Source organism: Anomalospiza imberbis, unplaced genomic scaffold (assembly GCF_031753505.1).
Source record: "Anomalospiza imberbis isolate Cuckoo-Finch-1a 21T00152 unplaced genomic scaffold, ASM3175350v1 scaffold_50, whole genome shotgun sequence".
NCBI lineage: Eukaryota > Metazoa > Chordata > Aves > Passeriformes > Viduidae > Anomalospiza > Anomalospiza imberbis.
Genome location: NW_027100109.1, coordinates 393,281 through 420,758, shown reverse-complemented (window position 1 = coordinate 420,758; position 27,478 = coordinate 393,281). Strand labels below are relative to the sequence as shown.

General features: G+C 38.8%; 1 protein-coding gene across 2 annotated transcripts; it reads left to right on the top strand.

Annotated features, from left to right (window-relative positions):
• The first annotated feature begins 1,764 nt into the window (after positions 1-1,764).
• On the top strand, positions 1,765-26,074 carry LOC137467002 (3'-5' RNA helicase YTHDC2-like). Of its 2 annotated transcripts, XM_068178578.1 has the most exons (26): positions 1,765-1,963; positions 2,758-2,848; positions 3,222-3,415; positions 5,022-5,221; positions 5,819-5,985; positions 8,421-8,523; positions 9,724-9,880; positions 12,000-12,107; positions 13,205-13,353; positions 13,739-13,874; positions 14,228-14,354; positions 15,324-15,389; positions 16,147-16,325; positions 16,488-16,584; positions 16,660-16,747; positions 16,848-16,928; positions 17,870-17,952; positions 18,819-18,924; positions 19,061-19,180; positions 19,535-19,807; positions 20,308-20,434; positions 20,881-21,086; positions 21,773-21,968; positions 23,563-23,660; positions 25,110-25,399; positions 25,802-26,074. In XM_068178578.1, the coding sequence occupies exons 1-26, from the start codon at positions 1,789-1,791 to the stop codon at positions 26,070-26,072; spliced, it is 3,888 nt and encodes a 1,295-aa protein (XP_068034679.1). In that variant the 5' UTR covers positions 1,765-1,788; the 3' UTR covers positions 26,073-26,074. The 2 variants fall into 2 exon arrangements, with proteins under 2 accessions (XP_068034679.1, XP_068034680.1); XM_068178579.1 differs by lacking the exon at positions 12,000-12,107.
• Positions 26,075-27,478: the final 1,404 nt, after the last annotated feature.

Genomic DNA, 27,478 nt, shown 5'->3' with positions numbered 1-27,478 from the left:
TTCACCAACTTGCTTTGCAGTTCTTTTTCTCGTAGAACAGCATCTTTTGTGGAACGTAAGAGTGTTTACAAGAGAGAAAATATTCTGCAAACTGAAAAGAAGTCAGAAAAAGTGCCTCTTGGGAGGGTAAAATAAGAATACCTAATTGTATTTAAACACGCAGATGTATTTTTGCATAAAACTGTGCTGCTTCTTAATTCTTCTTATAAAAAAAAAATACATGGGCATTTGGACATATGTTAATACAAGGAAATAATTCTTATTCCAGGGGCTATTTGTTTTGAGTAAACATTAGCCAGAAGGCATTTCTGAGGCCAATCATGAAAATGGAATTTTTAAATACTTACAGATTGTTATTTCTAATATGAAAATCCACAGCTAGTAATTTTTGTTAAGAGAATACGTATAAAGAATAAAACCTCCATGTCTAAGAGCTTGGGTAAGCACAATTCTTTGCTTATTCATATGCTGAGTGCAGACTGCAACTCAGTATTTAGCAGGGCTGCAGCAGGCAGTGTATGCCTGACCACACTCTCCTATTTTTTTCACCCTTCTAATAGCATTGGGCAGTCAAAAAAGCAGTGAAAGAAGAAAGGCATGTATTAAGGAATTCGTTGTGCAGGATGCACTCAGGCTTCATGCCAGTCTTAGCCATATAGATGAGACTTAATCCAACAGTTAATTATCTCTGTGCGCTGCTGTATTTACAGGATTGCAAACTGAGAGCAGGATTGAGCCTGAGGAATAATTTTTCAGAATCATGGGCCTTTTTGTCTATAGGAAGGCAAGATGATGCTGTTAAGAGGCAGAAACTGTTAAGAGATCTGGGTTCATGATTAAAGATTTCTGATGTGACACTTTCAATCAAATTAGTTATGAACTCTCATTTTGTACTGTTGATACCAAGGATGATAAGAGGAATGCTCATCTTACTCAGCTGAAGCGTTTAATTTTCCATAATAACTGTGATGTGCTTTGAGGTGGCAGTACTGAACGTCACAGGAACAGCTATGAGGAACTTAGCATTATGTACTTTGATTGAAGATACATAGTCAGATACTTGAACTGAAAAACTAAAAAAAATTTTGAAGTAACCTTAGAAAAGATCAATTGTTCTGCTCCAGTGCAGTGATCTCTCAGTGCAGAATTATGCTGAAGTTAGCCTTGTAAAAGCTTTGGTAGAAGTCGCTTAAGAGCTATTTTTTCAGCCAGCTACATCAGACAGTGAGTGTTTATCTTCTATTTATTTAATTGCCCACTTCAGTTCACAACTAAGGATGTTTGTTCAAACTGAGGAATAGTTTGTTCTTCCTCCAAGTATTCTCCTTCTGACCTATGATGTTTCCAAAGCAGCAGCCTTCAATACCGAGCCCTGTGTCAAGCCCAAGAGGATTTGGTTTAGTTTCTACCTCGCGTCCTCAGCGTGGAGTCCAAGGACAGCAGGAAAAGACGATCCAAAATCAAGGGCAAGTAACACTTTACAGAGTGAGGAGGCTGAGGGCCGAGATGACCCTCGCCACAGCTACGTTGAATACCATGCAATGAAAGCACGCAGTTTATGACCGGACACGGCAGCAGTGCCACGTTTTGGTCACAGCCATGCACGCATCTCGGTACTAGGCAGGCTTGCCCCCTGCCGGCGGGAAAAGAGCCAATTTCCTTCCGTTCGGTTCGCGCCCAGTGGGCTGCGGGTGACTCCACGCAGGCCCCGCCCGCCGCCAGCGTCGTCCCTCGGGCCGAGCAGCTGCGACACCCGATCCGTGTCGGTGTCGGGGCCGTGTCGGGGCCATGTGGCGACACAGGCGGGTCCCGCGGCGGGAGCCCGGCGAGGCTGCGGGGGACTGGGTTGCCGGCGCCGCGATGGGCGCCCGGGCCGGGGTCGTCAGGGTGGTCGGCGTGGACGAGGAGGTGAAAATGGCGGTGCAGCTCGCCCTGGAGCGGTTCCAGAGCGGGGACGAGGCGGGTACGCGGAACAGCCCGGCCCGGGCACGGCCTGCGGGTGTTGTGAGGGCGCTGGCAGCGGGTCAGGGAGGGGATCCTGCCCCTCTGCCCGGCCCTAGTGAGGCGCAGCTGGGGTGCTGTGTCCAGCTCCGGGCTCCCCAGCACCGGGACAGGGAGCTACTGCAGGGGGTCCGGCAGAGAGATGAGGTGAGGTGAGGTGAGGTGAGGTGAGGTGAGGTGAGGTGAGGTGAGGTGAGGTGAGATGAGATGAGATGAGATGAGATGAGATGAGATGAGATGAGATGAGATGAGATGAGATGAGATGAGATGTCTGGAGCATCTCTTAGCAGGAGAGGTGTGGGAGTTGGTCCTTTTAAGCCTAGAGGAGACTGAGAGGGGATCTCACTAATGCATCTGAATATCTTCAAGATGAGTCCCAGGAAGGCGGTGCAAACTTTTTGGTGACAGGATGAGGAGCAAAGGCCATAAATTAAAACACAAGAAGCTCCACCTGAACATGAGGGAGAATTTCTTTCCTTTGAGAGCAGCAGAGCACTGAAACTGCTGCCCAGGGAAAGCATTGAGTTTCCCCCTCTGGAGACATCCCAAGCTCTGGATGTGTTCCTCTGTCACCTGCTCCAGGTGCAGGGGGGTTGCACCTGGAGCAGGTGACAGAGTTGCACCCCCACTGCAGGGGGGTTGCAGTGGGTGGTCGCCCTTCCAATCCTAGCAATTCTGTGGTTCTGTAACATTGAGATGTCAAGATTACTGCCTGTTGCATCATTACTGTTTTCTCAATATTATTTATCATTCTAGAGATGGAATTTCCTTCTAGTTTCACTAGTGCTGAAAGAGCATTTGTTCACCGGCTCTGTCAGTCTCTTGGACTGGTATCTATAAGCAAAGGGTGAGTCGGGGTACAATTTTCAGTTTTTTGGTGCACACAAATAGTATTTCAAGGCTAATGATAACCTGATTGATGTTTTCAACATAGTCAACTGTGTTGCAAGGAATAGTATTAGAGAAAAAAGTGTAAAAGTAGCTACAGAAATGAGCATCTTTGTTCATTGCTGTACGCATGTTTGGAAAAACTTGTGATGTGTTTTGGGGCAGCTTGCTTTTATACTTTGTGGATTTAATGGCTCCATTAAAAACGCTTCTCTCTGCGATTTCTGTTTTTTTCCCAAATATTTTGCATAGTGTCTCATACCTTGACAGATAAAAGTCAACCTAGAGTATGTTCCTTTTTCCTAAAATATGTTTACTTCTCCCCCCGGCAGAAAAGGAGCCAATCGATACCTCACTGTAAGGAAGAAGGATGCATCAGAGGCACGCGCAGTCATGACTTGTGACTTGGCTCTCTATACGAAACACACCATTTGGAGTCTAATTCAGCGCTTTCCTGTCACAAATAAGGAAAGCACGGAACTCCTGCCGAGGACAGATCAAGGAAATGCCTGTGCTGTTGAATCTGGTATGTTCGGCGTGTGTTCTGATTTGGACTTGTCCATCGACACCACTTGAAAAAACCACCTGCAACCCAGTGACAAAACAAACCTCCTTCTGTTCTGTCCCCTCTCATGTCCTAACAAACACCTTCAAACAAACGCATTCATTTTCCTTACTTTTAAGGTCTTTTATAACTGGTGCTGTGAGGAATTGGGAAGTCATATCATGCACATTGTGATGTCCACCTTGTGTTGTGTTAATTTAGAATCTTTGAGCCAGTTCCAGCCAAATCTTTTTGGAAGCACATTTTGAAATGTGGCTTCATACAAGTACTATGAGGTGGGATTGAAGAGTCAATGTTACCCTGATGCCGTAAGAACACCTGTATGAGAAAATAATATTGTCTGTTCTGTTTATAGAAATTAATGTCCTTGATAAAGAATTTTAATTTTTATTTCTTCATCTCTACAAAAAAATATATTTGTTCCTTAAGAGACTACTGTCCAGACTTCTTGATTTCTTGAATATGGAAGAGTTCACTGAAAGACAAACTTCTGATAAAATGTTGGGGTTTTTTTTCAAAAGCAAGGCTTTAATCTAGATTATTGCTTTATCAGCTACAAGTGGAAGTTACACTGTGTTTCTGTGTGCAGAGATGGGTGTAGTGAGCAGAAAACACTTGTGTCAATATACCTTGTTTAATTGCATGGTTCTGATACATGGAGTCTGTTCTTGAAGTGCTTCCTTTTCTGTTATTTTCAAGTGTTTCAGTTGTTTTATAGGATTGTTTAATGAACAGAGGGAAGCTATAATGAAAGTACTGAAAGGCAATGTCTTAGGAATGTAAGGCTAAGTTAATGAACAGTCCAATAGTTGCCTTTCTCTGCATCTCAAGAATGTATTTTTAGTTCTCCCGATCTCTTAGTCTGTGTTTGTCTTGGTACAACAGAGCTTGAAATTTAGTGTATGAATCTATTAATGACATTAAATATGTATAACTGAGTTTACAGCAAGCTTTTCATTCTTCTGGAAAATAATTCGGAAGGAATTACAGAGTAGCACTTGCAATGATGGATGTGAAGTAGCTCCCTCAGAAGATGTGCCCCTTTTTTGGCTACTTCTGCACTGCTTTCTAACACGTCACACTGCTGTGTGGGGGCCAGGATTCTTGATATAGCATGCTTGCATTAGTATGATTTCAGGCAAAGGTGTGGAATAGCTTCAAGGTTTAACTATGTGAGTGTGTGTTTCTAGGGAGAACTGCAGGTGTGAAATGTGGGCACAGATACAAAGGCCACCAAAATACACCAGGCTGGTTTTCTCTGGTTTGGTTTCTGTTTCTCCTTTTGTTCTTTGTAGGCTTTTTTGACTTGGAGCAATGCTCTGGAAGAGTCTGGTTTTGTTCAAAATACCTATGAAAGTAATAACTGTTTTGAAAAATGCCTATTTCAAGCACTGCAGCAGGACATGTTGCTATAAATATGACTTCTAAATGTGTGATGTGCTTGTCACTCTACCCACAGGGATGCATAAAAAGTCAGCAGTGTTAATTTTTCAGTACAATTTTTGAGCAGTGTTTTTGTGACCTTCCTCTGAATCTGCATAAATAACCTTTTAACTTGTCTTCACAGAAAACAAAGAAGTAAACAAGATAAGTTTTCGACTTAGTGATGGTGTCCCCCAGGTGCCAGTGAAAAGGGGGGAATCAGAGTTTGATTCCTTCAGGCAGTCTCTACCAGTTCTTGAAAAACAGGAAGAAATTGTCCAAATAATAAAGGACAATAAAATTGTTTTGATTATAGGAGAGACTGGATCAGGAAAAACCACGCAAGTATGTTTCTACAATGAAATAAAAAAGATAACAGTATTTATTCTAAACTAATGCTAATTGTGTAACATTTGTGATATGGGATATTTTTATGCTATTTTAAGGCTTTTCTTTTCCTGTATGATTGAAAATCTTGTTCCAATTCACTTTCTTGCTTTTGAAACACTAAGCCAGTAGATAGGTACTAAAAGCATAAATGATTCCTCACAATTTTCTGGTAGATACAATTTTTTCATTAAAATAATACAAAATATTGAAGAAAAAGTAGCTGTGATGTTTGTATAGCCCTTTTTCTTCTAAGGCTAGTTCTGTTCTTAGTACCCCGAGTATTTTTTGTGTTAAAATGAGAGATTATCTACAGGACTTTTTTTTTTAGATTTCTCTGAAGCAGGTGGGAGGCACTGCAAGTTTTTTCTTTAAAAAAAACCCAAATAGGTTATACTTAGAAATTTATTTTCCGCTGGTTCAGGTATGTATGCCATGATAATCTAATGAAAAGTATTTTGCAATGTGTAATTCTGAGATGCAGTTAAATTGTTTAACTTGTGCTAACAAGGCTGTGACTTTCTCAAAGAGTAAATTTGAACCACTTCTTTACAGATCCCTCAATTTATCCTTGATGACTGCTACAAGAATGGAACTCCCTGTCGTGTGCTCTGTACTCAGATGAGACGTTTAGCAGCTGTTGCTGTGGCTGAAAGAGTGGCAGCAGAAAGAAGAGAGAAGATTGGCCAGACAATTGGTTACCAGATCCAGTTAGAAAGCAGGTACTAATGGTATTTCTGAGTGTCAGTTGATCTTGTGTTGGTCTTGTGAATCTTGTGTACGTGTAAACTGCAGTATGTTTGGGTTGCAGCCTTACAGGTGGGATATGTTACTGCAGGTGAGGAATACGTAAGAGTGAAAAGGATGGCTTTCTTCCTGTGTTTTGGAATTTTCATGTGGTAGGTTGTCTTATAGCACTGAATCTCAGGTATTTTCTGTTGACTACTTCTGCAGAGTGTATGCATGGAAATCCTTGTCTGATTTTCAGATCAAGTCTACACTTTCTTTTTTTTTTTTCTTTTTTTTTTTTCTCTCTACTTTCAACATCCGAAAGTTCTGCAAGCTTTGAAGGTAGGTGTGAACACCGGCATGCTGTAACATATGACATAGGAGTCATAAAAGGGAAAACAACAAAATTGGAAAGTGACTGATGAAGCTGAGCATTATTTATCAGTCTAGTTTGGGCTAAATTTACTCTTCTTCAGCTTCTGTGTTTAAAACATGAAGTGTAAAAGTGGACATTTCAGTATCACTTGATGAATTTGTCTGTAAAGCAGCGCATGAATGGATTGTGTGCAGTTTTTACATCTTTGCACTGTGTAGCCAATGACATTTCAGGGAAGGGGCAGCAGTTGGGATATGAGTGACCAGAAGATGGCAAAAGGTTGTGTTGCTTGAGTGAACGAAGACGACACATAGCTGATGAAAATGAATGTGCTTGAACAACAAAGCCACAAGAAGAATTCAAATGTGTGTATGAAAGCTCACAAGGATATTAAGAGATTAGAAGAGCTAGTGAAGATGTATCGCAAATAAACTGGGTGATTAATATATGGAAGTACTATGCTGGCAGAAGAAGAGCAAAGTCAAGTGAAAATGGAAGCATTACTGGAAGCAGTGGAGAAAATCCTGCTTGAGAAGAATCAATACAATTACTCCAGAGAAACCCTAAAAGGGGGAGATAACAATATTTTGACCTGTGGACAAAAATATTCTGGAGTGGAGATGTTTAGAGGTGTTTATAGTAACACAGAAATATAATTTTTAAAATTTCTTAACTGTCTTCCAGAGAAGAGCTGTAGAGTACAGTACAAAGGAACTTTTCAGCTCCTTTAGGATGACAGTACCAGAGAGAGCAGTGACAATTGCTGCTTTTATTGGAACAGCTAACTCTGCCCCAGGTATAGAACTGTAACATTTCAGTATTTTGACCTCTTGAAGAACCAGAGGATCGAGCAGATGATTTTGTGATTTAGTCAGCTGTAATGTTTTGTGTCCTCAAGGCAAGGCTTTGGGAGCTGTGGGGAGGCTTCTGTGAGGAGGTGCCAGAAGCCTCTCCTGTGTGTGACAGAGCCAGTGCCAGCCAAGAGCTGCCTCTGGCCGAGGCTGAGCCCATCTGTGATGGTGGTAGTGCCTCTGGGACAGTGGGGAACGGGAGAGGAAAACCTGCACAACAGAGGCAGCAGTTCAAGAAGAGCAGTGAGAGCATGTGAGAGAAGCAGCTCTGCAGACAGGAAGGTCAGTGCAGGAGGGGAAGAGGTTCTCCAGGTGCCAGACCAGCCCATGGTGCAGCCCATGGTGAGGCAGCTGTGGCCCGGCAGGCCATGGAGGCCCATGGTGCAGGAGGGATCCTCCTGTGAAGGATTCTGCGTTGGTGCAGGTGGATGCTTGAAGGAGGCTGTGATCCTCTGGGAAGTCCGTTCTGAAACAGGCTCCTGGCAGAGCCTGTGGCTCCGTGGAGGGAGGCCACACAGAAGCAGGTTTGCTGTCAGGCTTGTGACCCTTGGGGGGTTCCACACTTGAGCAAGCTGTTCCTGAAGCACTGCACCCTGTGGAAAGGGACCCATGCTGCAGCAGTTCATGGAGAACTGCAGCCCATGGGAAGGACTCATTTTGGAGAAGCTCATGGAGGACTGTCGCCCATGGGAGAGACCCACGTTCTCCTTGTCCTTCTCTTGAGCCTGTGAGTCTTTTGTTGTGTTTCCTCTCCCCTGCCCACGGAGAGGACAGATAGAGTGGCTTGGGTAGGCACCTGGCATCAGGCAGGCTCATCCCACCGTGTGTAGACAAATACAAAGGCTATATCCAAGCATAGGCTGAGGAATTGGAACCTGGTTTTCCACATGGAATTTTCTAGTAAATTGAATGACATGCAGAGTTTCTTCACGGTTCTCTTTTACTTCCTCATTTATTAAAATTTGAATCTTATTTTTTCATTTAATCCGTTGTCCAAAGTTTTGGGGTGCAAGTACTACAAATTGTTAGGAAATGTCTGGGAAAAGGCATAGTTTAAAAACAAGTGGTGTGCAGGAGTCTTTTGAAGAAAAAACTGTAATTCCTCTTCTGGTCAGCAGCTGCTTTAATTTTTGATCCATGGAAAGCTAGCTGCCTTTAAATGGTGCAAACCCCCTGAGTTGTCTCTGTGTGTGTTCCATAGGGTTTCTCCAAAGACACTGGTAACATTCTGCACTAATGACATGCTCCTTGGCACGCTGATGGCAGGAGACAGCACCTTCTCCACTGTGACCCATGTTATTGTGGTGAGCATCCTGTGGTCTTTCATGTGGGGTGGAGCAATATGTATTGCCCTGGAAAATGAGGTCCTCATTTGTTTTATTTAGATTTGCTGAGCACTTTAGGTGTTTTTGTTTGGTAGAAGCTGAATCAACTTTAAAGAGTTTCTGAGTCCTTAGAGCAGCATGCGTGTTTTGTGGATTTTGGTGGTTTTCTATGTGTTTGTGTATTTTCCTGTAAAAATGTCTTATTTTATTTTCATGACAATGATTAATTGTGGAATCAGGAGGAGTGGAGAAGGATGAAAGTGTAAATTTTTCTGAACTTCCCCTGTTAGCAGAATATCCTTAGGGGAGGCTTACATTGATGTGGTTCAATGTAATCGTGTCAGAATTTCTGTTATCATTAGCTTTAGCAATACCAAGTTTTCAGTCCATTTGTTTGCCCAGAGTTTTCAAGATAATGTGGAATCTAATGGCTAGCAAATTATTCAGATGTGTTCATTTATGAGTATGTTAATATTCCTATTGTGGAATTTAATAAGTTAGGGGAATTAGAATGTTTATGGCAAGATTTAAGTCCTAAAGATTAAAAGGTAAGTTTAGGTGCCTGCCTGTTTATCAAAGTTAAAAAGGCTTGAGAATGATCTGTACATTCTTGATGTCAGCCTACAAACCTTGTATTTTGAGTCCTTGTTTCCTTCATTCATAAGACAAATCAAAACAGAAGAATGACAAAGATGATTAATCAGTTATGTGCCTTAATTTATAAGCTTTGTGTATGACTTGTCTAAGCAATCTGTCTGTTTTTCTGATTATGTGGTGTCATACATTTCTTTAAATGCTCATCAGTGGTGAAGTGAGAATTTATGAAAATAAGATTTGTAGGATTTGTGGTTTGTGGAGTTTTCTTGAAATTTGGCTTCAAATACAAAATCAGAGAGGTTTCAGATATTCACTTTAGCCTCTAAAGTTAAGGTGCGTACAGCTTCAGCATTACAATGCTTTCAGCGCTGATAAAAAGTTTTTGAAGTACTTCTTTTGCTTATGGATAATTTAAAAAAAATCCTATTACTTAAATTAGACTTACACATTTTAAGGCCTCTGTAATGTGCCACCAAATCATCATAAAATTATTTGTTTTAGAAAAGTTTTTTTTTTTTGTCAGAAGTTGTGATCCTGAATCTGTGATGGTTTTTATTCTCTTTTTTTTTCCTTTTGTTACAGGATGAAGTACATGAGAGGGATAGGTTCAGCGACTTCTTGCTAATAAAACTGAGAGATGTGCTGCAAAACCAGAATAATTTAAAATTAATTCTTTCTAGTGCTGCTCTAGATACAAATCTCTTTATTAGGTATTTTGGAAGCTGCCCAGTAATACATAGTAAGTCTTGATCTTATCTCTTAAATCTGAGTATACTTGCCCTGAGACTCACTGATCTTACTAAACTGGAGAAAACTATTCTGAGTGAAGGCACTGAGAGTTACAGGAATCCTTGTTCTTCGTGTATTCAGGTTTCTTGTTTCTTGACTATTTGTACCTCATTCGGAGAGAAGTGTTTTAGTCACTGGGAGTTCTGTAAATGCAGGTACATCCTGCCCTCCTCCACCATTAATTGAAGAAGTAGGAAGGTTATTGACGTGCTATCTTCATGCTGATACAGGACTTAGGAGCTACATGAGAGTGATATATATCAATATATTCCAGTAGAATCTCACTCTTCAGGCTTTGTGAAGGTTGTTACTGGTTACTGGATGAAACACAGATAACTGTACCTGTTCAGTTCAGAAATACAGGCTCAGGCAGATCGGGTTTCACAGGAAAAAAGAATCACACGATTCTTCGATTTAAAGAAAATCTGTAGCTGTTCATCTAGGTAAATATTCAGAAATGGCATCTATTTTCTCTTAGTTTGTGTTCAGACTCAGTTACCTGCGGTTAGATTGCTCTCAAATGCAAAGAAAAGTTACCATTATTGCTGTTTTAATTTCATGTGACTGATCTTTAGTAGAGGCAACATATAAATGCGTGGGAGATGGGGGGTTTTTTTGGGTTTGTGTTTTTTTCCCCATGCTCCTGGCTTGCAGGTTTTCTGCATGGGCGACCTTCTCTGGCACCTTGCAATCCTCTTACTTTTTCAACAATAATGTCCAAGTTGAATGTGTTTTGAAAAGTAGCTTTTAAGATAAATGCTTTATTTGACAATCAGGTAGACTCTCTGCATGTCAGCCTTTTTTGTTTTTAATCTCAACAGTTTTAGGAAACAGGATTGCTTGCTGGTTTATTTTAGCAAATGTTTGTGAGAAGGAAACCTCTTTTTCCTTTCTTTTTTTGCAGATGGAAGTGTTTATTTCTAGTTCCCAGATTTGAATTTCTGCCTAGTAAAATAAGGCTTGCAACTTGTTGGAGACAGGAATCTGGAAATTACACATGATTTCATGTTCTCTGAATTTTCTTTGCAAGCGAGAGCCTCAGTTGTGATTGTTATGTGGCTTTCCAGTTTACTCTTTTTGCAACTTCCTGTTCTTTCCGATCGGTCAATTTGTGTTGGAAATTCCAATGGCAGTCTCTCCAGTTGACCACAGTGCTTGTGCTGGTTATGTAACGGGCCAATAACAATTGAAAAGATGGTTTTTTCCCTTTTTTTTTTTTTTTTGAGAATTTAAGAACTAAAAGAAGCATCTTTGTCTGTTAATGTAATGTAAAAGGTTTGATTCTCCTCCTGACCACGGAAACCAACATTTTGTAGCTGTGAATTGCTGTAGTACACAGAGTTTGTGATCAGTGCTGGAAGGCTTCCTCTTTGACAGCTTCTAAAAGTATGTGAATTGTGGATTGTTCTCTCTGAAGGAAAATCCTGAGTGATCTATAGTCAGTTTAAGGGACAAGAAATCAAAATGCAGAGATTTTAATTCTTCATGCAAAAAGCATCCTTTAATGTTCACAGATAAGGTCTAGAAAACAGTCATGTTGAAAAAGAAATCAGGATAAATTACTAGAAGGTAAAGGCCACTGGGATGTCTCATCGGTCAAGAAGTATTCAGTAAAGAAAGCTTTGCTGAATTAGTTGAGGACACGGAGATAAGTCTGTCTTCTCACATGCTTCTCATGAAAAGAAAGTAGATCGGTACATCTTTGTACTGATCCATGTGGAACCTAGCAAAAAGCTGTATTAATTGCTTATTAATTAAATTTAAAATCCAGGTAGCAGACTTACATGGCAAGTTCTTGTTTGTAACCTGAAACAAAAATGGCTGTTTTCTTTTTCTCATTTAAAAAAATTATAGTTAATAACTGTCAATCTTATGAACATCTCTTGCTATAACACTTGATAAAATTGAGGAGGTTGAGGAGAAACAAGGTGGCATTTAACTTTGGAAATGTTTTGTTTTGTATAATTTTGAGAAAAATAAACTCCAGTGAAGATTGTTTTTGAAAAAATGAATGCTGTAACTGAAGCTAGTGGCTTCAGCTAATGTTATATGGGTTTTTTCTATTTGAGTCCAAGGGAGACCTTTTGAAGTTAAAGAGATGTTTCTGGAGGACATTTTACGAAGCACTGGGCATACAAACAAAGAGATGGTGAAGTACAAAGAAGAAAAGCAGCAAGGTGGGTGGACTTGTTAATTGTAAGGGCTGGCAATGAGAATCACTGATTGATTGAACAAACAATTAACAGGATTATTTTCTGCTAAAATTCCAAAGTCAGGAGATTAAATGAGATGTGATTAGATGACATGAAGTATCTTTAAGCTCTCAGGATTTACATTACTGAAATAGTTTATGCAGTTAAAGAAGAAAAGATCACCTTTATTCAGTGGTTGCTTTCTTTTATCTTTCAGTTGATAAATGTAATCTGTTTTCTAATTATTATGCTGTAGAGTTATTTATTACTGGGGGCTCTGCCCACATGAATACTAAAGAAGCATAGGATGCTCTGTACCTTTGGGTTCAAATTATAGTGCAGCTATTAAAGCAGGCAGGATTTTGTACATCTTGCACAAAATGGACAAGTTGTTCCCTTTAGTAACATTTTTCACTGCTTTCTTCAGGCATGGATGTATTTTTTGTAAGTGTTAACACTCTTGAGCTAAACATCATTGGTTTTCAGTTGATTAAGTAGATACTGCTTCAGAAGTTTTCCTGGCACCTGAAAGTAATGATCCCAGAGATTATTTAAAGAAAAATTAAAAGAAAAATGCAAACCCCAAAGCTATAACGTGCAATCTTAACAGGATATTTATCACAGTGCTCATCTCTGATCACTGGGGACAGAAAAGTTCAGTTAAGACACTGGTGTTTTCTAATGTTTCTTCCACTTGTGTACAAAAATAAGTTGTTACATGCAGGGACTGTATCACTTGTCTTCAGCATTCCATTTCTGGAAGAAGATCTGGGCTGAGATTGTGTGGAAGGTGATTACTCAAGGAAGACCCTTTAAATGCAGTAGTTTGGAATAATGGAGGCTTGGGGGGTTAAACACCAAAGTGGTGGGTTTTACCTCGTTCTTATAGCCCTTGTTTGCAGTGGTGCACTTTGGGTACTCTTAAACATGTCATTTACGTTGGACTGGTAGTAGCATTCTAGATTAAATAAAAGAGGTTGAATAGGTAAAACTTGGACCTGCTGTAACTGTCTTTTTTAGTACAAAACAATGGATAATAAAGATGACTCTAAAACTTTCTTGGGGAATATTTTGCATTCTAGAAGAGAAACAGAAGAACACGCTTGCTGAGTGGTGTTCAGCTCAAGGTAACAGTAACAAAGGGACATATCAGAGACAAAAATCGGTTCCAAGGGCAAATGAGAAGTGCGAATGGTTGAATGATGGTGGTTGCACAGTATTTAATCAACTGGTAAGATTTTTCTTTTGTTGGAAGAGACATTCATATTTGTGTTGTATTACTAGCCATTTAAAATCTGTTTTCTAAAGGTAGTTCTGTAGAGGCTTTCAGGATATTAACATATTTTAAAGATTACTTGATTAGGATGAACTGCTCTTGCTGAAGTGTGCTCTTCAGTTAGGGTGGTTGTACCCAGCTTTTCCTCAGATCAAATGGCTCCACTGCCATTACTTTAGTACTTGCATATGACAAAATCAATGCGTTAACTGATACCTGAGTGCTGGATTTCTGGTTGCTGCTGGGAAAAATAACCATTCAAATTCTTTGTGGGTAATGTATGAGAATAAAGACAGCTCTTGGAAGAGATTAATTTTTCAGTATTGTTTTTTATCTTCAGACTGAAAAAGATGTGAATTGCCTTGAAAGGTGGAGAGTAAAAGAAATGGATTCCTGTCTTTCTGACATCTGGTTGCATAAAGATACTGATTCATTTGCTCAGGTGTTAAATCTTATTTTCACTGAAAATGTCAGTGGTAAGTTTCTTGTACTATTACATAAGAAAAAAAAACCCTCAAATTTACTTTGATTTTTATGGCTACTTTTATCTCCAGTTTCAAATGTTGTTACCTTTGCATTCTGATGCCTACTGAAAAAATGGATAGGGCTAGCAGAATTAATAAGTTGTTTAGTTAGTAGTTGTTGTTGTTTTGATGTATTGACAAGTGTGTTTCTAAAACAGTGTGGAATTCACATGAACTGACTGCACATATAAAGTGAGGAAACAAATTCTCTTTGGGCTGGAATTTGAAAGCAATATTTGTACTATATTTAGATGAAGAAATAACATTTCTATTGGGTTTGCTGGATTTTTTTTTTTACTTCTCAGTTGATTATAGGCACAGTGAAACTGGTGTGACTGCTCTGATGATTTCTTCAGGAAGAGGCTTTTTGAGTCAAGTAGAACAGTTGATCAGCATGGGAACAAGTATCCACTGCAAATCACCTAATGGCTGGTAAAAACAGAGAAACCAAAAGACAGATTTATTTGTCAATATAGAAGAGAGAAAGAAAATTCTTTAACATCTAAATTAATTTGCTAACTTATCACACTGCTGTAAGAACTATAGATTTTGACAGCCTCAACAGTTTCTAACTCCTTTTAATCACATTGTTTTCTGTAAATTCTAAATCAAATTCTTAATTACATGGTCTTGATTATGAGCTATAAACTTTGCTTCAGTAGGTCTTTTTTAAGATACTGGTTAGCAGGACAACTGTAATCTACTGAATTGGACCAAAATGTTTCTCAATTCTTATTTTCATGGAGTTACCTATATCAGAAGATCTTCCTGTGATGTTTCTAAATATGTTGTAGCATGTAAAAATATTTGTGAATCTGGAAAAACTCAAGTTTTGTGGTCATGGAGTATGTCTTCATCTAAACAGGGAAGGACAGTAAATAATTGTCGTATGGCATGATAAGAATCAGGATTGCAGGGGTCTGATATTTGGTACTAACATTTGAAAAACTTGGGAAGAAATGCAGTTTAAAGGTAAAACAGTGAACTGCATTTTGAGGAGGACAGCTTCTGAAAGGCATGCAATAGCTGAATGTTACGCCTGGGGTGTGACTTTGGAGATGACTTAAAGGGTACTGCAAACAGGCAGGTCTGATCTATGCACGTTGTTGTGGGCTTTTGAAAGGAATGGCACCTCCTTCCTCCTCATTTCCTCGTGCATGTTTGCAGGTGCTCCTGTGTAAAAGTGACATTCTTTTGTGGTAAAGAGCTGTAGTTACCTAAAAGTGAGATAGCTGTTAACACCTATTTCAAATGGGAAGTTGAAGATCCAGCAATAACAGTACTGATAACAATACAGAAATGGGTACAAAAGTCTGGTGTCAATTACCTCGCCTGATGTGCTCTTCATACTCATCTTTTGAAGTGAAAAATATAATAAAAATACATGTGCAACTCTTTCAGGATGGCTGTGGACTGGGCTAGGCACTTTGGACAGACAGAGGTTGTCGATCTGTTGGAATCCTACAGGTAAGCTGTAACTGTTTTGCAGAACGAGTTGTATATGATAGTGATGGGGAATTTGAGGTTTGTGTTCTTTTAATCAGAACAGGTTTTAGCTTTTCATGCTGTAAAATCTGGACTGAATAGCAATACTTTTTTTTTACGAATAGGAATATTTCAAAACCAAAATAGTTTGTACTCAGTATCTTTTTATTTATGTTTGCACTAATTCTATACTATGTACCATTTTCACATGCTTACTTTGGAATCAAATCTGTCATGTGTTTTTATCTGTATATTTTTATATGCAATAAGCATATTAAAGAAAATTTACAGAAGTAATGTGTACACTAGGCCATTCACAAATGATTTTCTGATTAACTTACAGTTATCATAGTTGAGGTAGTGTTTTCTAAAGATTATATGTATTATAATTTCTCTTAGTGTAGTTTCTGCTAGTGGGAAATTTTTGGAGAATACATATCTCTTAAATAGTTTTCCTTGAACGGATAAACGAGAAGTATCTTTACACTTTCATTTGCTTATGGTTGTGTTTCAATGAAGTTGAAGAAAACTAAAGTTAACACTAATAAATGAAGTGGCATCCTTTGTTGGGTTAACATTGAAATCAGTGAACAGCAATAGTATGGTGATTCCCTTCTGCTATACTTAAACATTAGAATTCAAGACCAATAGTCATGTTGGTCTTGGTCTAAGTTTGAGTTGATGGCTCAATGCAAACCTGAAGGGGCAGCCTTGACTCTGGTGTATTTTTCTGTTACAGCGCTTCATTCGAATTTGGAAATCTGGATGAAAGTTCCCTGGTCCAAAATAGTGGTAGTGACCTTAGTGCAGAGGACAGAGAACTACTGACAGCTTATCATCACAGTTTTGATGATGAAAAAGTGGATCTGGATCTGATAATGCACTTACTTCACAGCATCTGTCATAGTTCTGATGCAGGTAGGTAAATGCCTAACCAGTTGTTGTGGCTTCAGCTTCTGATGAATGAATCGTGCTCTTTTTTCAGCAATCCCCAAACGTTAAAACCTTCTGAGTGCTAATCGACATGTCGACATGTATTTGAATTTTCTGTTTAACTTTGCAAACCCACTTCCTTTTTAGGAGCAATCTTAATATTTCTTCCTGGGTATGATGAGATAATGAGCCTGAGGGACCGCATTCTTTTGGATGACAAGAGATTTGCTGATAATGCTGACAGGTAAAACCTTTAGTTACTGTGGCTTTTCATTGCTTCTTTTAGGATCCTTAAAATGTTCATTTTGTCTTACATTAGATACCAAGTTTTCATGCTTCATTCAAGTTTGCAGACTTTGGATCAGAAGAAAGTGCTTGAAACTCCACCTTTTGGCATCCGCAAAATTGCAAGTATTAGAGGACTTTGCCTGAGGCTACAATGTTCTATTTTGCCGTTGCTTTTACAGTTACTATAATTTTGGTGGTTTGGGTTTTTTTTCTTTGCAGATTCTTTCTACTAATATTGCAGAAACCAGCATAACAGTCAATGATGTGGTGTTTGTCATTGACTCAGGCAAGGTGAAAGAGGTATGACTGGCTTAAATTTTCCTGGTACGATTCTAAAACACACAGTGCATAAATTTTGGAGAACTTTTTTTGTTTTTACTTTACAGTAAAGTGAAAAAAAGCTTTTACTAAGAGCGAAGTGCCTGTCAGGCAACAGTCCTCGCTGAAAAGTTTCAACATCCATTTGTTTTAAGACAATACTGTAAATAGCTAGCTGTCTAAAAAACCTTGTAAAAGTTAATCTAGGTTGATGTATTAATGGATCTTTCTCTTTCTCAATTTAGTATTTCTGTTGGATTTTTAAAACAAGTCCTCAGTTTAGACCACCACCTTCCTGAGACTTAGAGAGCACTGGGAGTTCCTTTTGTTCTACTATTGTATCAAGTCCAAAAATAATCCAATAAGTTCTTAAGCAGTTTTTTTGGTGTGTTCAGTGCCCATTTCTAATTACTTGTTCAAGAAAACTGAGAACACATAATGAGGCAATTTGAGACCTCGTGTGCGGCTTTGAAAATGAAACTGGATTTCAGAGGCGATATGCACACCAAATTTCTGAAGTTCTCATAAAACAAACTTTTTTTTTTGTAATTTCACATCAGTCTAAGAAAATAAGTAGATAATTTCCAAGTGAGATAAAAAGAAAAACTTTATTTGGTATAATAATGTATTTTTACTTGCTTTGTGATATCTCAGAACACAGATTTAACATACCTTTTACTGACTTGCAATTACCTATTGACTAGAAAACATTGAATTTCAAAACCTGTAGAGCATTAAGATACTACAAAGGCGATACCATCATAAATTCACTAAAACTGAGAAGGTACCTTTGTTGCAGAAGCTGCTGTATATATTACTGTTTCATACTTTTTAGAAAACTTCTGTTGGTAATCTAAACAACTAGTAACTTTTATTTCATGTACCTTTTTGAGTTTTCATTTTATATTAATTTGTTTTTCTAGAAGTCTTTTGATGCACTGAGTCGTGTTACAATGCTAAAAATGGGGTGGATTTCAAAAGCCAGTGCTGTCCAGAGAAAAGGCAGGTAATAAATGCCTCATACCAGTTTCCATTTTGCAGAAATCCACAGTCCTTTACGTTTAGAAAAAAGCACACAACATAGTAACTATTTCTAGCCTAGTCCAGTGTGTAGGGTCAGTATGTATTTCCTTGGAAGAATTTCCCAAGTTGTAGAAAAGTGATGCTCAGGCATTTCCAAAAGGTCTGGGTTGTTTTCCCCCCATTAACTTGTTCTCCTTCCTCTTTCTCCCATGTAGCACCAGCAGTCACAGTGTCCAATGGGGTGTTTTCACATCTTGGCTGTGGGCAGGGGACTGCCTATTTCACTTTCTCCAACCTATCCATGACTTAACAGGCCATAATTATATTCTTCCCAACACTGTGGGCGAGGGCTCAGAAGTTTATGTAGCAACAAATGCCTGTTTAATCAATCATACTGGCATTAAGCTGCACGTATGCAGAATTTGCTGTCTCTCATTCACTCACAAGTTATTTAATCTTTATTCTACCTTTTACTCCAAGCATCACTTGTGTTTGGGGGATGTGAGGGGAAGCAATAAAGTTTGCAACTGATTCCTTACAACAAAGGATGATTGAGATTTGGACTGGTCTTAGGTTAGCGAAAAACTAACAGCACTTTACATTAGATAAGCCTTATTTTTCTTTTTCCAGATTTCTCAGTGTTGGGTTAAAATTACAGTAAAAAATAGCCACACTCTCAAAAATTATTCATGATTGGAAAACTCTCATTTTGCGTGTGACTTACAACACTTTCTTCATAGTACTGCCTCTTCTTTTCCATTCTGAGTTTCTGTGTCTGTTTGTTGGCTTTTGGTTTTGTTTTTAGACAGAAATCCTCATTTTCACAACTTCCTCTATTTTACTTTCAAGGGCTGGGCGCTGTCAGCCTGGAGTCTGCTTTCGTCTCTTCAGCAGGCTCCGATTTCAGAATATGTTGGAATTTCAATCTCCAGAACTTCTAAGAATGCCGCTTCAGGTGCATGTTCAGTTAGAAATTATAACTTTAAAAAATATAATGTCATCAAACCATACTATTAATTGCAACAAGTCATGTGTTAGGAGGTTGTTTCCAAATCTTGGTAATCTTCTTTGTTTTGCCTTTTACATTGCAGGATATTTGTTTGTACACAAAAATTCTGGCTCCAATTAATTGTCCAATTGTAGACTTTCTTATGAAAGCTCCTGATCCTCCACCTGCTGTGACTGTGATAAATGCTGTGCATATGCTTAAGGTCAGAAAAGGAATAGGTTTAGATGGTAATTGTGTTTGATCCCAAATTTGTGGTATAGCAGTCTGTCTTACTGACTTCAGTTTGTACTGAAGCTGGTTTTAATTACTTTAGGATGTTTTGAATTTTTGTTTATTGTCTGTTTTCATTTTGTGTGTGGGGATGTGTTTTTCCATGTCGAGGGAAGAGAGTGCTTCAAAGTCTTGTCTCTGTTAATAGTCTGACTTGCTTTTTTAATGTTTGGAAACAAATCTAGTTAATGTCCAGTATTCACATCCTTTCTGCTTTGACTCTGATTTGATTTTGTCCACTGTACCCGTCTCCCTCTCCTTTGTTTGTTTGTTTGTTTATAAACAGACCATAGATGCCATGGACCCTTGTGAAGATCTCACTGAGCTTGGTTATCACCTCACTGAATTATCTGTAGAGCCACACCTCGGTAAAATGGTGTTGTATGCTGTAGTTCTGAAGTGCCTGGATCCTGTTCTGACCATTGCCTGTGCTCTTGCCTACCAAGACCCTTTTGTGCTGCCCACGCTGGCCTCCCAAAAGTGTGCAGCCATGCTGTGCAAGAAGCGTTTTGCTGCTGGGACGTTCAGTGACCACATGACCCTGCTCAGGGCTTTCCAGGTAGTATTTCATTTCACAGAGTACTAATCACAGCACATCACCCAAGCAATGCAAATGTACCAATCCACTTGGATGTAGAGTGGTGGACTGTGATTAAGTCCTCGGAGAAGACTTTCTTTTTGCTTAGCGGCTTTCCTGGGTATTGGACTCATAAATTTGTGAGGGAACCCTTTTTATAGTATGTTTTGTTGATATTTTTAAACCTTATAAAATTCTAAATGTTCTAACAATGTGCCTCTTTATATCCTACTACACTGAATTTCAAATCATGATCTTAATGTAATGATCTTTATTTATTGTTTTAACTTGACATAGTCATCATTCTAGTGAACACGTAAGGAGAATCTAATTCTTGAACAGAAAAAAGTATCTGGTTTGATACATTAACTTTTAGAGTGGGTTTTGCATTTATTTTATTGACATAAATATAATCTTTAAAAAAAAGTGCAGTTTTAGTTTAAGCCCTTCAAATTAACAGGCAAATGTAAAAATGTTTTCAGGCATGGCAGAAGGCACGCAGTGATGGCTGGGAGAGAGCCTTCTGTGAAAAGAACTTCCTGTCCCGAGCCACAATGGAAATCATTGCAGGAATGAGAACACAGTTGCTTGGCCAACTTAGAGCCTCAGGTAAAGAAATTGGAAACTATTTTAACATTGTTTTAAAGTCAAGCATGTAGAAATTGTAACAAAATCATGTTTACTGCTGTAATTTTCCTTACTTAATTTGAAATACACCTTTATGCACACATTCATGCAGGGTATGGTGTAGATGAGGAAGTGTGGCTGATCTAACTGAAAGCACCCTCATCTTCACATGCCACTGCATTTCATGTTTTAATAAATCATTTCCATAGGAAATGTCTTTAAATTTTAGGAAATAGTAATATTCTGTGTTAGTATAAAACCCCTTATCAGGAAGGATTTCAGTGTAATGGTTTCTTCTTGGTGCTGTTAAGGTTGGCAGTGGTGAAAAATGCAACAAATAAGTCGTTTATTTCACCTTTAGTTTCTAACTCCTTTTGAGAACCAAACACAAGCTAACATGGCCCTGTTTTGTCTTTTTCATTTGTCAGGTTTTGTGAGAGCCAGAGGAGGAGGTGATATTAGAGATGTTAATGCTAACTCTGAGAACTGGGCTGTAATTAAAGCTGCCTTAGTGGCCGGGATGTATCCCAATCTTGTGCATGTAGACAGAGAAAGCCTGCGGTTGACTGATGCAAAGGAGCAGAAAGTGCAATTTCATCCTACCTCTGTTCTTGTTGAGTCTCAGTATAAAAAGGTAAAATCATTTGGATCTCATAGTTCAAAAAAAAGGGCCCTAAAATCTATCATGTGTTTTAGAAATGTCTTTTCCTAGTTGTCAGTACTTTGAAAGCACTATGGGCATTTTACACTACAGCTTTAGAAAATACTGTTCTACCCAGCTGATAGAATTGGAGGTGATTAATTTTCCATTGTTTCAATTAGTCCTTTCTCTAGATGGAACAAGGCAAAATGGCAGAAAAACGTCCCCAGTTATAAAATTGTTTTAAAGATACAATAATCCCTACTCTTAAAAGCAAGTTTTTCTCTCAAACTTTTTTTTAACATTTCTTTTTAAAGCAAAATATTTTGTTTTATCATGGTAGGATAATTTGTGAATGTGGTTGAATTCTCTCATGCTTTTTTATTTGCATGTATATTTTTATATGTATCTAATTATACATGTATTTATTTCTCAAAATACACAATTACAGAACGGTTTGGCTTGGAAGGGACCTTAAAGCTTATCTCATTTCAACCCCCTGCCATGGGCAGGGACACCTTCCACTAGTCCAGGTTGCTCAGAGCCCCACCCAGCCTGGCCTTGAACACTATCAGGTTGAGGCATCCACAATGTCTCTGGATAAAATGAGAAATACTTTCAAATTTATATTAATTACAGGTAGAGGGTATAATAGCCTGGTCTTACCTGCTCTTGTACAGATTGCCTCAGCAAAAGGACAAGCTGCAGCCATCCAGGCCCTCCCTACAGACTGGCTTATATATAATGAAATGACGAGAGCTCACAAGACAGCAAACATCAGGTGCTGTTCTCTTGTGACACCTGTCACCGTGTGTCTCTTCAGTGGACCAGCCAGACTGCCAAGTAATGCCTTGCAGGCATCTTCATCCTTTCGAGGTACACTGGAGTCTGGATTTGGAATGTTTTCTTTGGTATACATCAGTGTGTGACATGGAAAGCTTATTTTTCAGTAATATTTAATACATATATTGGCTGATTCTGAAAACAGCGCTGTCATAATTCCTGTAGCTAATCAGGAAGAGTTTGTCGGTTCTGTAAGAAATCTTTCAGTTTTGGGATTCCTTGCATATTCAAGTCCATAAATTACACAGTTCTAGGGTCTCAGAAATTGCAGTATACTTTGTAAGGAAAAAATGCAGCCACAATGTCTCATGATCATACTGGTACTGAGAAGTGCAGTATGTATGTTCTTTTTCTACAGACTACTTTATTTGATACATTGAACCATATTATTCAAATGGAATAATTTAGAAACAATCAATATGGCAAACAAGTCATGTTGCTTCTAGCTGACACATACATTTTCAAGATATGTTCTGTTAATAATTTTTAATGTCAGTTAACTGTACTATTAACTGTAAGTAATGAATTGTGGTGAAAAATCAAGACCCCGCAATTTCGATAGATTTGTAAGGCATGGTATGTTTATTTCCACACTGGATGCATGTGAGGGATCTTTTCCCTTCAAAGGACATGCACGCCCCTGAAAACTCCTGATCCTTTTTTATTACTCTACCTAATTTTCATATTCGTAGAATTTCACAATAGGTTCATGCATATTCATTCTGATTTCACGTTACACTTAGAGCTAGTTACACTTGTACTCAGTTTTTGTCAGAAAGTACAGAGAGAACTCCTGAGTCACTCTGCGCTGTTTGCTTCAAGGTCTGAGGAGTCTTTCTTATCTCTTTAGTTGGAAATTTGCATTCTTTCTCCTTAGCTGGGGCAGTTTCGCTAGTGCTGCAGTTACAGACTAAACAGCATATTTTACTTACGTTAGGTAGCTCAAAGAGGCACATTTCACCTAAATCCAAATGGATTTCTACCCTGTTAAATTTTTACTCTGTCTCATTAATAGAGAATATATACAAATTTCCTTTTTTTTTTTTCTCATTTAAATTGAGTCCTGTTGGAATGGAAGCAAAAATAACTGCTGGTAGTTGTTATAGTTTGAATCAAACTAAAAGTCCAACTTATTTCTGAAGCTTTCCTGTCTTGCTTTTAAACTGTGAACCTTAGAGTAGTGTTCATGCTGATTGAATTGCATTTTAGAAAAATCAGGAATCCTAATTAATAGCCATATGTATATATATTTTTTTCTTAGGAGGTCTTTAAATCTGCTGTTTTACTAGGAAATAGAGCTGCGTGTGGTTTTGCAAACAGCTTTAGGCAAAAGTTGGTTAGTGGCCTGTGAATGCTGGTGAAGGTACATGAGTTGAGTCACATCATATCAGTACAGGTTTTTACATAGTGGGACCTTCACCAGGTCTGGCTACTTGATTGCTGCTATCTGGAACAAAGACTTTTCAGTGTATTTGCAGAAAAGAAGAGGTAGTTTTACAAATGTTTACATTTTAAAGTCAATTTTAGAAGGAAAAATACTATTGCTGGTAACACAGTAGTATGCGGATTTTTGTATGTAAGTAGAAATAATACAGAGATGCTAATGCATCTTTTGTCTTTAATTCAGGGGGAGGGGTATCTAATGATAGCAGTGACAGTGAGATGGAGGACAAAACTGCACAGCTGAAGCTGGATGAATGGCTCCATCTCAAACTGGACCCTGAAGTAAGTAAGAAATTACTCCTGGGTTTGCTTAATGTAGAGGAATTGTAAAAAGATGTGAAAATGTTTTTGTAACATTTGAGCAGCCCAGAATTTTCTCCAAGAACGTGATGGTCCATTTGGGTCTCTCAAACTGTGTACTCTGTGATTTAACCTTTATTTCATGAGCTCATCAGGAATTAAAGGGCTTCAATCCCCTTTGGCACAGAGTTGTCTGTTGTGTGAATTCGTATATTCAACATCCAAGTTGCAATGCTTCATCACCTATCACCCATACCTTTCTATTCTTTTGCCTGTGAGCAAAAAGAAAGAAAATAATTGGTCACCTAAGTCAACAGTGAGAGTGCTCATCCCTCTTCCTCCATCTTGGTGTGGGTCTCCTGTCTCTTACACAAGGGAGCAGGAAAGCCTCAGCAGTCCAGATGCTGTTGGATCTGCTTCACAAACTTTCTGGGCAGTATGATGTTTTATAGGTCTGAGCTTGGCAGTTTTGTCCCTTTCCACAAGTCAGCAAATTCTGAAGAGACTGCCAGACAAAAGATAATGGCTGCAAGGGACAGCAAGCTGCAGGTGACAGTGGCTGCATAAGGGCCCTTCTGCTCCTTCTGGCCTCCTGTCCTGCCTGCATGGTGCTCCATCAGGCCATAGCATGAGCTGGGATAGCCAAAATCTGAACAAGAGCTGAGAGAACAGTCACATTGGCATATTGTATTCTTCTTTCTCTGAGAGGATAAACAAAATTGGATCAAAAAAGGAGGACTTGAAGCTGGAGTTGCTGAAAGAAAGTTGCTGTCGGATTTTGGAAGGATAAATTTCAAAACCTCTTTGAAATAGAAGTCTTTATGTCATTGAGGAGCTGTGGCGATGGTAGGAGGTAGTTTATGGGTCATGAAACATACAGCTTTACCAGCTCTAATCATAACACAGTCTCTCCTAGACATGTCCAAAAGAGTGTTTTTTTAAAATTTATTTTAATGGAAGCATTTCTGATAACATGGGAATTAGACTATAGTCTTCTGAATTTAGTCATCACATTTCAGCAGATGTCTCTGTAAGAAAAATGTCACTTAGAGCTCTTTTCCCTCAAGTATGACTGAAGAGTGCATGAGTTGAGACTGATTTGAGAGGAAGGGCATAAAGCGTGAAAGGATTGGGTTTTCTTGAAATATAAAAAGGAAAAAAAGTCTGTGGTTTTACAATACAAAGCTAAGTTTAGTACAGAGCTAAACGAAATGTTTCAAAAATTACCTTGCACCCAAGGAAAAGAAAGCAAATTAATATCTTAGTTTAAATATGGATTATTCCCCTTCCCCAAGACCTTAGTCTTGCCTTTCATTGTGGACCCTGTTTATATTAGAATGCCAGGTGCTGCCTGATACGAAAAAGACAGGGTCCTCTTACCTGCGTGATATAATTTTCATCAGTGTTTAACAGAATTAGAACTCATTGCAGGCTGCTGGTATGCTGCTGCAATTCAGGCAGAAGTGGCACAGCTTGTTCCTGCGTCGTATGCGAGCTCCTGCTAAGCCATGGTCTCAGGCTGATGAAACAACTTTAAGAGCAATTACAGCTGCTCTGACTGCTGAAGAACAGTCTGCAGGTCTGCAGCAGCCTTCAGGAATTGGCCAGAGACCAAGACCTGTGACTTGTGAAGAACTTCCTTTGACATCTACATGGAAGTCAACCCACAGCAGAAAAAGCTCAACAGAAACTGAATTGTCTGAGTCCTCTCATGCTGAAAAGTAAGATGTTGAAGTCTTCTGCTCTTGCTGTAGGTTGCATCTGATGTATACAAGCTTCACTTAAATTTCTGCTAGTAATAGGAGGTGGAAACAGTGGAAATACAGATGAAAAGTGTTATACTGTTGTATGCTGCTTTCTAATCCCATAAAGAAGTATTTCATACCTGGCCCTGCTGTTAGAGAGAGCAGTCAGGAATATTGTCCATGAATTGTGATGTTTGAGAAGTAGCAGAAGAGGTTTAACAGCAGCATTAAAAAGCAGTGCATGATCAGTATGGGTTTTTTAGTTAGGGTTTAATAGATTTTGTAGTTGCTGTAATACATGTGGTCATGCAGTAGGCTGACAGGTCCATGTAAAATGTTCAGTGACTGTTTGTGAAACTCAAGGTATGTCCTTTTTAGGGTTTCAGTGAAATCTACTACTCCTGCACTCCACCAGCCAAAGAAGTACAAAGAAAAAGACATTTTGCTCTCCAAACGATCCTCACATGACAGATCAGCTCAGTCCTCGGTGAAGCCTGCAGACAGCAGTAGCTATTCCAGCCCCTGTGCTAGTCCTTCTTCTCCAGTGTCTGGAAAGGTAGCGTTCTCTAACATATCACCCTGCTCTTCCAAAGTAATAGAATTTCTTGTTGATATCATTCTGCAGTTAGGTATTTTACTGATAAATTAGGAACCTAACTTAACTTTTCATTTATAACAGCTGCATAATATTTCCTTCTGGAATTTACAATCTAGACTAAATATCCTTGTTTCACTGGTTCAATACAGCAAAAATAATCTGTGGACTGCTGAGGTAAAGCTATGCAAAGTAGAAAAAATTAGATTAAAAAAAAAAACTTGTTCTAAGAAACGAGTATTATTTTTTTTTCAACTAAATGATTATATTATATGCACATTTCTGAAGTTTTTGGATTCTGCCTTTCTCTGTTTCTGTAATAGATTTTCAGTATTGATATACTGATTCTGTTTTATCTGCCTTTCTATGACTGATTGGAGTTTTTGTGATGGTTATTTTAACAAAGCACACATTGTTAATGAGATTATTGTGACAGTTTTCCCTATATACTTGAACAGTAGACTGCAGTAGCACTAAAGAGATCATTGAGAGGAAACTTTATGGACTCATTGGAGGATTTAGTAATTCCTCTTGAATCTTTCAGCTTTTAAATTAAGACAGTGTAAAAGGAAGAAAATATGTTTCCTGAATGTAGAAATACAAGTAGTGGGGCTGAAGGCTGCACTCTAGGATGATTCATTTTGGTGTCATCTCAAGGTGTGTCAGACCTAAACCAATTCTAATTAATCACTAGACTTTTTAATCCTGTTCTGCTCTACTTGTTTACTGCCCCTCATGGACGAATTACTGCAGAAGGGGCTAACAGCAGGCCTGTCAGCTAAAGGAGCGAAAAGAAGCTGAGAAGCAGGAAGAAGCTGATAAGGAGCTCTCTCCAAGGCTGTTACCAAGAAGACTAAGAGAAGAGAGGAATTGAAGAAAGAAAAGGAGAGAACTTTGCAGCTGGACAACGTATTTTTAGAAAGTTAGCTGAAGTCAGTGTTACTTTTCACAAGTGGTGTTATGTTGATTTATTGTGGCCAATAGTTGAGGTAGAAGAAATATAAACAATTAGAAAGTGTATAAAAGGTCAGCCATTTTCAATAATAAAGAGTTGCCATCTGTGACTGTGTGTGGACTCTGCTTTGTGTCGCGACCGCCTCGACAGCGACATTTGGTGATCACCGAGTAGAACAACCCAGTGTATATGCTCAATCGAATCATCCATTTACAAGCAGTACTTGAAATAATGTCAAATCAAACAACTCTGACCACTGATCTCTTGAACACCAGCAACAACAAACACCAGTGATTTACCAGATTCGATTGGCAGTAGACTACCTCCTTGCAGAGGAAGGAGGGATCTGTGGAAAATTTAATACTTCAGAATGCTGCCTAGAGATCGATGACCTCAGTCATGTAATTAAAAACATTACTCAAAATATTAGAAAACTAACCTATGTTGGAACACTTGTTTGGAGAATCTGATTGGTGGGACAACTTGTTCACCTGGAATGGTAAAT

Excerpts from the sequence above, each read along its gene's own strand:
- LOC137467002 (XM_068178578.1), top strand. The coding sequence starts at position 1,789 with ATGTGGCGACACAGGCGGGTCCCGCGGCGGGAGCCCGGCGAGGCTGCG. Across the intron at positions 19,181-19,534 it reads ATGCTGTGCATATGCTTAAG|ACCATAGATGCCATGGACCC; the intron begins GTCAGAAAAGGA and ends GTTTATAAACAG. Across the intron at positions 19,808-20,307 it reads CCCTGCTCAGGGCTTTCCAG|GCATGGCAGAAGGCACGCAG; the intron begins GTAGTATTTCAT and ends AAATGTTTTCAG.